This window comes from Crocuta crocuta, unplaced genomic scaffold (genome assembly GCF_008692635.1).
Source record: "Crocuta crocuta isolate KB4526 unplaced genomic scaffold, BGI_CrCroc_1.0 scaffold488, whole genome shotgun sequence".
Lineage (NCBI taxonomy): Eukaryota > Metazoa > Chordata > Mammalia > Carnivora > Hyaenidae > Crocuta > Crocuta crocuta.
Window position 1 is genome coordinate 308,571 of NW_027530995.1, and position 10,694 is coordinate 319,264.

Here is a 10,694-nt window from a genome sequence, read left to right on the forward strand (position 1 = left end):
AAACAAAGCAAAAAACTATTCATAGAACCTCAGCTCACTAACGTCCTTCATTAATATTGAACTCATTTGCCTGTTATTTCTAGTTACTGTACAGAATTTACCACACAGGGATAACCAAGCATGAATATCTGCTTTATTAGTCTATTCGACACTGGTTTCACAGAGTGAGCATTTCAGAAAATGTTGGTGAATACAGGAACATTAACAGATTCCTTCATATTTATGTATTCATTCCATTTTCCAAACTTTAGTTTCTGACTTCATTTGTTTTATAGAATTAATCAAGAAAAAAATAAAAAGAGAAACACTTATCATATGCTATTTCTGATCACTGTTTTGGGACTTCATATGATAGTGATATCTTGGGGGGAAGATGCCTTATGAAGTTTTAAGTGCTGGCTATCAGTGTAAGCATAGATTTTATGAACTGAGTTTCCTGATTCTTGTTTCAAAATGTGAGCTTTAACTTGTCCAAGAATGCTACCTAGTCTGTTAGAGGTCAGCGTTTGTCATAGATTTTAGCAGAATCCCCCAGGGGGAACTTGTTAAAAATTTTATGAGCCACACACCCAGAACTTCTGAGTCACAATGATTCTCATATAGTTGGTCCAGACATAAAAGCTGGAGAAATCATCTGTAGGCTATTTCTTACTGCCCTATGATCCCAAATAATTAAGGTTGTCTATATTTTCAGCACATAGGTATTTTATAAATTAATCGAGTTACATTTCTGAAATGAGATCTAATAGCACAATTAGGAGAGAATGGTAAATTTGGAATATTTGCATATTTATATTGGTGTATTTATCTCTTTTTATATAGAAAACTCTCTACTCCGATATATGAGCAATGAAAAAATTGCTCAAGAAGAATACATGTTTCAGAGAAACAGCAAAAAAGACACTGGGAAGAAGTCTAAAAAGAAGAGTGATAAGAGTAATAGCCCGACTCACTATTCATTGCTACCTAGTTTGCAAATGGATGCACTGAGACAAGACATCATGGGCACGCCTGTGCCAGAGACCACACTATACCATGTAAGTAAAATTTCAAAGACTTTGAGCTACAGCTTTTATTGGGAGCCTGGTGAATGACTCTTTGGGGTAAATTCCAGATATTTTATCTTTATCCTATTGCCAGATTTTCACAAAAGATCCTAAGTTTAGAAAATTTTTGAAAAACATTGGTGGCTTGATTTGTCCTTCAGCTCATCTGTTCAGTGAGTTCGTATGTTGTACCAGGTTCGATTTTTAATGAAATAATATGCTCAAATTGATAGAGAATAATAACTAATTAGTTGATTAATCACCTATAATAATAATCAGTAAATGGATAGCTATAAAACTCAACATTAAAGATAGGATTTTTAATATATTCATGATTTCATTTAGAAATGAGCATCTCTTACCTACTAGACTTGGAGCATGGTGCTCAAGGTAAAACTGAGAACACATAGATAGCACATTATTATATGGAGAGAAAGAAACACCAAGAGTTCCGATGTAAACTGATTGTTGTAATGGGTTGATACAAGAAGCATAGGAGGAACATGGGAAGGGGATGGCCTTAGCTTTCTGGGGAAGCAAAAAAACACTTACAGTGGGGAGTGTTTGCATGAAGAGTGAGAGATAAGTAGCAGTATTATGGGGAGAAGATATATGGAGGTATACCACAAGTGTATGAGAATATGGTATGTTCCAGAGACTTCATGATGCTTAGAATTACCAGTTCACTAAAAACAGAGGGAAAACACATGAGGGGGCAGTAGGTGGGTCTAGAGAGGTAGGCAGGGCTTAGATCAGGAACTTCAAAATAAAGTACTTAGGCTCTTCCTTGTTGTGAAAAAAAAAAAAACTATTGAAGAATTTTGAGCTGGGGACTGAAATGAGGAGATTGGCTTGTTGGATCCCTCTGTTGCATAGCACTGATGAAGAGGTGGGAGGCCAAAGTCAAAGCCATTATACCCAGGCTAGGTGGATGATGAGAAAGTAGGACAGTGTATGTAGAGTCTGAGAATCTTGTTAGCCAGAACATTCACTTAACAAAATCAACGCATTGTGTGCCATTTTCATTAAAAGGGAATTTTGTTGTGCCAATGTAACTGTAGCTTCTTACTAGGAGCTCTTGATAAACATGGATTACAAGTTTTTAAGTAATTTCAATAACTCTGCTTGGTGATCAGAGTATCAAAAATTTTTAATCTGTCACATGGTATTAAGGTATACCATCTAGGTATACAAGGTGTGAAAGATTTAATAATTTATACCTGAATTACTTTTCTGAGTAAATCTTTTAAATCATCTGCTTACTTGTCCTATAGGAAATAAAATGAGAGTATGGAAAAATATTTTCATTTATTTGGGTTGAAGTAAGAGAGCAGTTAGCACTCCTAGGTATTCATTCTCTATCCTCTCCAAGCCTCTTCCCCTCTGAGAGAATAACGCCTGTCTCAAAACCTGTTCCCCTAAGTGACTGACAAATCAAATGATTATATTTGCCACAGACATTCATAGTCAGTCTGAATCTTGGCTGTATGAATGGGAACACTTTTGCTCTCACTAGTCAGAAATGCTGTCTGAACACCAACCTCCCTCTAGAATCTAGTGCTCCAGTCAAAAATCTAAACATGAGAAATAGCTAGCCTATTCAAGAAGGAAGTTGGTAGTGAGAGATGAGGGTGGAAAAGGAAGAAGAGGCCACTTCACCCAGAGCATGTAAACTACTGAAGAGTTTGGATTTACCCTAAGAGGAGCAGTAAACCATTGAAGGCACATTTAAACACTCGGCCTGTGCCATCCTGTCATGCACATCCAGACAGGAGTATACTGTGTGAGGGAGGAAAATAGATGAACCTTGTGGATTGTGAGTTATTAACTTATGGAAGATAGTAAAAAGTGAATAAAACTGGTAATCAGGAATAGCCAGACTATTGAGTATTGTAAAGGAGTATAAACTGTTAACCACTTTTCTGAAGGGCATTATTTAGTTACATGTTATCAAGAATCAGGTCTAGTAACTTCACTTCTAGAAGATTATTCCAAGAAAGAAATCAGTCTCCTTTTGACTCCTACTTTTATTATGTGACCTGAGTCTTTAAGAAGGTATTTCTAAGATAGGTGATATTTATCCCAACGAACTTTTGACAGAAGGACAACACGTAAGGAATATTGTTAATTTTGTGGAGGAAGGGGAAGAGCAGGGGAGTCCTGCCAAATAACACTGACCCACTAATCCCAGAGTAGAAGGCTTGACACTTTCTAACTCTATTCTTTGTTTTAAAAAAAAGAAAAACTAAATAATGGCTAGCCCCGAAGTGTATGCCTAACCAATGCTCAAATGCCTATAACCTATGTGCAAATGAGAAAACATTTATTAGTAAGGTTTTCATGAGGCTCCAACTTCCCTTGGGACAGTTATTAAGGGAGATTCCACATTTGTTAATGTCTTTCAAATCTCATAACAACCGCATTTGTAAATGACAAAACTCAAGCTCAGAAGGATTAAGTGATTTACCCAAAAATGTGTTGCAAAAAAGTGTAAGCGTACAGACTGGAACCCAGATCACCTCCTCCAGTGATCTTTGCACACCCTACCCTGCTTTTCTGTGCATGGTATGATTACTTATGCAACTGAATTTATGCTTTAACAACTGATTGCATGAATTTTCAAAAAGTTTAAGAAACATGTGCCTTCATACGTTGATTTTGATAAAACTTTTGGTACCTGGATTGATTTGTACCCAGATTTCTCTTTTGCTCTGTGTTACTATTTTTTATGAAGTTCAGAAAAAACATACAGAGCTGCCCTTGTTATAAAGCATAAGTAGTTATCCGGCATGATGTATTGCTGAGACTGTGGAGGATTGTAGTTAAAATTGCTTGGACCTTAGAGACAAAATAACATACACTTAAATGATTGCTTTTTATATTTTGCAGTAATGCTTGTTTTTTTATGTTTATACACACCTATTTAAAAATTAAAGGATTTTTCCTTATATTAAATTGTCCTAAAACACTAGATCAGTATCAGTATTTCATCACCTTCATGAAGAACCACTGATCTTCATTCTTACCAGTTATTCCTTTGGATAGCACAGCCATTTTGAATGGAATGGGGCTGAAGTGGAAGTGTACTATGAAACCTGAGTGCTGAGGTTCATAGACTGCTATCTCTGTTGTAATATAGTAACTCCCTGTGCTCTGGGTTCAAATTTAGAGAAAATTTAGTTGAATCTAATGGCAGGATTATATCAACATTAAATACCCTTTAAACAGTTTACCAAAAGAATATAGTGTGTGTGTGTGTGTGTGTGTGTGTGTGTGTGTGTGTGTGTGTGTGTGTGTAAGAGGGAAGACAGGTTTCTGTCTAAGCAGAACTAGATTATAATCCCCAGTGGTCTATTTTGGAAGGCAGCCCAATAAAAATACACGAAGCAAGGGGTGCCTGGGTGGCTTAGTCGGTTAAGCATCCGACTTTCGCTTAGGTCATGATCTCACGGTTCGTGGGTTCGNTATTTATTATTTAAGTTTAGATATTTTTCTTAAACTTACTTAAAAGGAAATCACTCACTATGCCCTAACCACCCTGATCATCCACCTTTTTGACATGCTGTGCCCTATACTGAAACTGATTTTACCTCCTTTTTCCCCCTGGCTGACTTCTATCTAAACATGAAATTACAGAGAGGCTTTGCATGATCACTACTGCCTTATAAATCAGCTTCTCCTATTATAATGTTTTAGCATTCTCTATATTTTCTTCAAAACCTTTTTTTATGATTTTTAAGTACATACCTACATATGTGATTGTCTGCCTAGTGTCTTTTTCCCTTGTACAAAGTAGGGACAGCATGTCCATGTGCATGACAAAAAAGGATAGTTTTTCCATTTTGCTCAGCATTATATTTCAACATCTAATATAAGTATAGTAATTTAAATGCTCAGTAAGTATGTGATAAATAAATGAATGAATAAGTAAGTGAATGTGACAGTAACTTCATTGCCTGTCTCAGGATGTCTCTGATGTTGTCCTCAGCCTGTAAACAGCTACCTCCATGTCCTAGGCTGGCCCTGTCCAACACAAACAGGCCTTCAGTTAGAATGTATGCGTAGTGGAAATTTCCAGGAACCTTATTACCATAGGCTCAGTGTCCCATATGCTACGGGAGAGCCCTAGGACTCTGAATATCCTCTGTCAAATTTATCTAGTCCACATTACTAAATTCTGCTTTGGTTCTTGCTTCTTTCTTATCATTACCATCTCATTATGGAGGTCGCAATATACCTGTCAGCTAAGCATGTTACAGTATTTTTCAAAAGAGGGTAAGTTTATTTTACCTACTCACTGATTCTCTGTCTGAAAATGTGGGAGGTGTTAGCTACCAAAGCCCTCATCTGACCTTGAGAACACAGGAAGAAAACACAGACAGCAGTGTGTGTGTGTGTGTGTGTGTGTGTGTGTGTGTGTGTGTGTGTGAGAGAGAGAGAGACAGACAGACAGACAAACAGAGGGAGTGGGAGAGGGAGGGAGACAAATTCAAATGTAGTGATAAAAGCCTTTAGATAAAGAGTGAATAGATTCAGGTCTTTTTTTTTTCCTTAATAAGATATACATATGACAGCTTCCTCTCACATTAAAGCTGCTAAACTAAATCCATAAACAAAAATAATAATTTATTTTGAACCTACATGCTGACATGCCAAAACAAGTAAAATTTGATTATGGATCCAGGCAACATGCAGGTATACTTTCATAAACTGATTAATGTGATTTTAGATGGCGTATTTAAAACAGATTTAGACTAGGTGTTCAAAAATCTGGGTAATCTTTTCATAACATTCCAACATTTATGTAGTTTGTCTTAGTTATTTAGGATATAACAGCAAACATTCAGTTGTTGTTTTGCTTCTGATTAATACTTTTATCCATCCTCTTCAACTTGTGAAGGTATTTTTGATGGAATTCCTGGAGGAAGGAGGTGGAGAGGTCTAAAAAGACATTTTTTAACTTAACAAGTAGATGAACATTATGAAACAGACACTACTCTAAGTAATTTATAAATCTTAACTCATTTAGTCTTCATAACAGCCCTATGAGGAAGGTACTGGTGTTATTCCCATTTTATAGATTAGGAAACTGAGGCACATGGATTAAGTATATAGCAAGTGGTGGAGCTGGAATTTGAACATTAGCACTGTGCCTCTTAACATACTATATTGCCCCTCGAAAAAAAAAATAATGTAATTTAGCAGAAACCCTACAGCAATTCTAGTAGTGTCAACCATGTGTAAATCTCATTCTAAATACTGTGGAATATATATTAACTAATAATATTGCAACTGCTACTGTTAGTAAGGGCAAACATTTATTGATTGCTTACTAAGTTCCTGTCCTAAGAATTTATACAAATTCTCTCATTGAATCTTCAAATTGACCTTGTGAGATTGCTACTATTTTTATATCTATTTTGTAGAACTGAAACAGAGTTTACCTTACTCATAGTCACACAGCTAGAAAGTAGCAGACATGAGATGTGAGTTCCAGCAGTCTGGCTCCAAATTTCACATTTTTAGGTGAATAAAGCCGTTTCTACTCATAAGTATTTTACCATCTATTAGAGAAGACAGCTATTATTATCACAATGATGCAAACTATGCTATATTGTCAAGATATAAACATTTATCATTAAATTTATCTGTATTCATAAAGGTTGGTTTGTCTAATCACTACCTGACTTGGCTGTATTGTTTCAGGATCAATGAAACTAAAATAAAACTAAATTTTAGCGGCTAAAAAGCCATCTCCAACCTAATGGTTGTTTACAACAACCACTTTCTCTGCATTTTGACTTTACTCATTTGGACAACAGCCATAGTAGTGTTACATGATGTTTTCTTCACCAGGGAGCATGCAGGCATGTTAGATATCCATTATAAGCATCATTTTATTCCCATTTGTATGTATTCTTTGATTCCCTATGGATGGCTTGATTATTTCTAGAGTGTTAATGTCATATTAAGAGTAGTTTTAGCAAAGCCCGGCATAGGAACAACCTGGACTGTGAAAAGCCTTTCCTATTGGGCCATTTTACCGGAGCAGTGATTCTCCAAGTATAGGCAATCTTTGGCAAAGGCCTTCTACTGACTGAGGCGTGATACATTGATTCTTATGGGCAAATAACATATAGTTTCACAGACTTTCATTTTCACTTGTGCCTGGATATTGCTTACTAGTAACTACTACATGATTTTAAAAGGTTACAAATTGAATACTCTTAAACAATGTGTTAATAGAGTTTACCGAATATTCTAATTCACTGTTTCTCCAAGAAGCCTAGTATCCATGCAACTGAGAGTACATTTGAACATGAACGAATGTAGACAGTTGAATGTAGACAGTTCAGGTTCCCACCACTTTTGTGAGGGATGTATCAATACATCATTAGGATTTGTTTTTTTTTTTTTAATTTTTTAAATGTTTTATTTATTTCTGAGAAAAAGACAGCATGAGAGCAGGGGAGGGTCAGAGAGAGATGGAGATACGGAATCTGAAACAGGCTCCAGGCTCTGAGCTAGCTGTCAGCACAGAGCCCGACACAGGGTTCGAACCCACAAACTGTGAGATCATGACCTGAGCCGAAGTCAGAGGCTTAACCGACTGAGCCCCCCAGGCACCCTCATTAGGATTTGTTTTAAGTTATCTGCAGTTTTTGGTTGCTGTTTCTTTTTCATTATAAACTATCATTAGGCTTCATTGCTTTTGGTTTTAGTTTGTTTTAGGTTGCTTGCTTTACCTTCTAGCATGTGATTCACATTACTCACAATTTTCTAAAAATGATAATATGAATCACCCATACCATATGTTACTTATACAGTCATAAAGTGGAGACAAATGGACTATGGAGTCTGTTGTTCTGTCTTAAGGGACCACAGTCAAAAACTGTTAAGACCCACTACTTTATATGGAAGCCAGTCTTTGATTTCATGTTTGAACAAATGTAGATTTCCTTCTGCTAGTTCCTGGTTAGATAATGGATGCCAGGAAGCAAAATACCAAATCTAGCTTAATTAGTGAGGCATCATGCAAAACAGGACACACACATGAACAAAAGAATTAGGAAATATTGAGTTGAAATTTATTAAATTTGAATCTTATTACAAATTTCTTGTTGCCTTTGGAAAAATAAAGCCTAAAGTCTGATGAGAGGTCTCTGACTTGGTTATTAAGATCAAGATTTGGAAATATACCTGCCTTGATCAGAGAGGTCACAGAAGCCCCATTCTCTCATGTTGTAGACCTATGTCTTCCAGCTTTCTAGACTCGGAAAAATGTCCTCAAATTTTGTTGTCAGTGGGCCCTTTTTGCTCCCATAATCTCTCACCCACATTAATTCACCACCTTAACTCCTTTAATCAAGCATCTCAAGTTTAATAAAATGCCAGGTAAAATTATTTTACCCCTAGAACTCTTTAAAGCCTCTTCTGGTAGAAGGACCACGATTTATATCCAATTATTTTCTTCCTTCAGCTCCTAAAATCTATTACCCCCTTGATGGTTTTAGCATCCTCTAATTCCACAAAACCATAGGCCTAATGATTCACTGTGTATACACAAATCTCATCCAAAGATTCCTCTTAACAGAATACATGTCCGCATCTCTTGGCCCATACCTGATATGAGAATGAAGTTTAAGGCACAGTTGTTGACTACTGTTCCATCCAAACTGTTAAACTGTTTGCAGCCGTCATGGACTCTTCATTGGCTTTTGGTTCAGGTAACAACTGGCAGTGGGCCAAAGTTCATAGACTCAACCTAGAATCTCAGTTCTAAATGATATTGCTAACTCTGTTTTTTAGCATCTCTGCAAATATTAGGCTAAGCCAAGAACACGATCCTAATAGACTTGAACCCAAAACCATCTGGAATGTTGAGAAATAGATCAGTGTTTCAGTTCCTTTCTTTAATCTGCAAATAATTTTAAATTAACTAGATTCAAAGTTTCCTGCTATAAGAAAGAATAGATTATCTTCTCATACTTTATTTTATTATCGTAAATTTGGAGTAGGCTCAAGACAATGGTTCTTGTATCTAACCTCCTCTGAGTAAAAGAAGAGAATTGACTTTTCTGAGATTCAGATGGCCAAGAATAATGTTGTACTTATAGAATATGAGCTTGAAGTCAGCTGTATGAATCTAGACACATTTCTGAACCTCAGTTTCTCATCAGTAAAAAGAGAATAACACTTACCTAACATGACTATTTCACAATTAAATCATATGTTGTGCATAAAGTTTTTTCCACTGTGCTGAGTACATAGTAACTATTTTAATGCCATATGGAAAAGAAATTAATTTGTATACATTGGAAGGGAATTTACTTCCTGTCGAACAAATCAAAAAGTTTTCTAGGACTAAAACATGTTCTCTTTGGACGTTAATGAGTGTAGCAGTTAGGGTTCAATCAGGGAAGAAGCACTAAGTGACATGGAATAAAGGACTAGATCTTACTCATTTGAGAAGCTGGTTAAGATGCCTCAGCACAGCCAGTGATCATGAAGAATATCTGGATGTGAAGTGAGAGCAAGATAAACTAGAACCCATAAGCACAAACTTGAACTTTGTCTTCAACTTTAACAACAAAGCTGATGCCTTCCACCATGGAGATTCACAGGTTCCCAGTCCAGCACTTTGAGGAGCTGAAGTTGTAGGCTCAGCTGCTGACTCACGCATACAAACAAGCAGCAGAACAGTGACAATGTATGTGAGCCACAGCAGTGACTGACATCCTGCATCAACCTTCAGAGCATAAGGGATGCTGCCTCACTTGTGTTCTCCAAAATTCACACAAATTTATTTGTGACCAACCCGAACTAGAACCATATAGAGAAGGGAATTCTGAAACACATAGTTCCAGCTTTCCTAAAGTGACACAGGAAGAAGCCAGCACACTGATATTTCCTTTTCTGTGGCCACAGTAGGTGCCTACCAGGTAAAATCTGCTTTGAAAATTCTCTAGTGACAGTCTGTATGAACATCAGTGGTAAAATGAAAAATTCTATATTATGATAAATTTGGAGTGAACTCAAGGTACAGCCTACAAGGTACAGCTTACCTCTGTGAAGGCATCATCAGTATAGCCCCCTGACTTAATCTTCCAAAGCATATACTTGAAAATATAATTTCAAATTGTCATGTGTACGTATCTTCAATCAAGAGATTGACTAATAGAAGTAATAATTAGGATAACATGTCTAATTTACCTAAAGTGATTTGTACTTAATACAGTGTGTTCAACAATTCCTTAAATAATCTCTTTGCATATTCTGAGGAGGAGTACCATAAGGCTGGGCCACGTTATCTTAGCCACTTGGTGACTCTCCTTCACATAGTTGTGTTTTAAGCATTCTGTCCTCATTTTATAATCAGATGACTGCCCTAAGAAACAGCCATATGAAATCCACTTTTCTGTTTGTTATAAAAATATTTTTAAAGATATTATGTTTTCTACTCTTTTATGTCCTCCCCCTTATATGTTTTTATAATTGGCTAAAAGCATTGGCTCCCTATGATAATAATGTATGGGAAATATGTGATACAGTATCTGGTACTGCAATAGTGCACAAATACTCTTAGTATCTTTCCTTCAACCATACTCCCAAAGTGTCCTCACCAGTGGGCTGAGAACAAGTAAAACC

General features: G+C 36.4%; 1 protein-coding gene across 1 annotated transcript in view; it reads left to right on the forward strand.

Moving 5' to 3' along the window:
• CNKSR2 (connector enhancer of kinase suppressor of Ras 2) overlaps positions 1-10,694 on the forward strand; it is a 231,532-nt gene that overhangs the window by 145,905 nt on the left and 74,933 nt on the right. Inside the window, exon 13 of the mRNA XM_077770516.1 lies at positions 823-1,037. Within this exon, the coding sequence (XP_077626642.1) occupies positions 823-1,037 (215 nt within the window). The remainder of the gene's footprint in view (positions 1-822; positions 1,038-10,694) is intronic.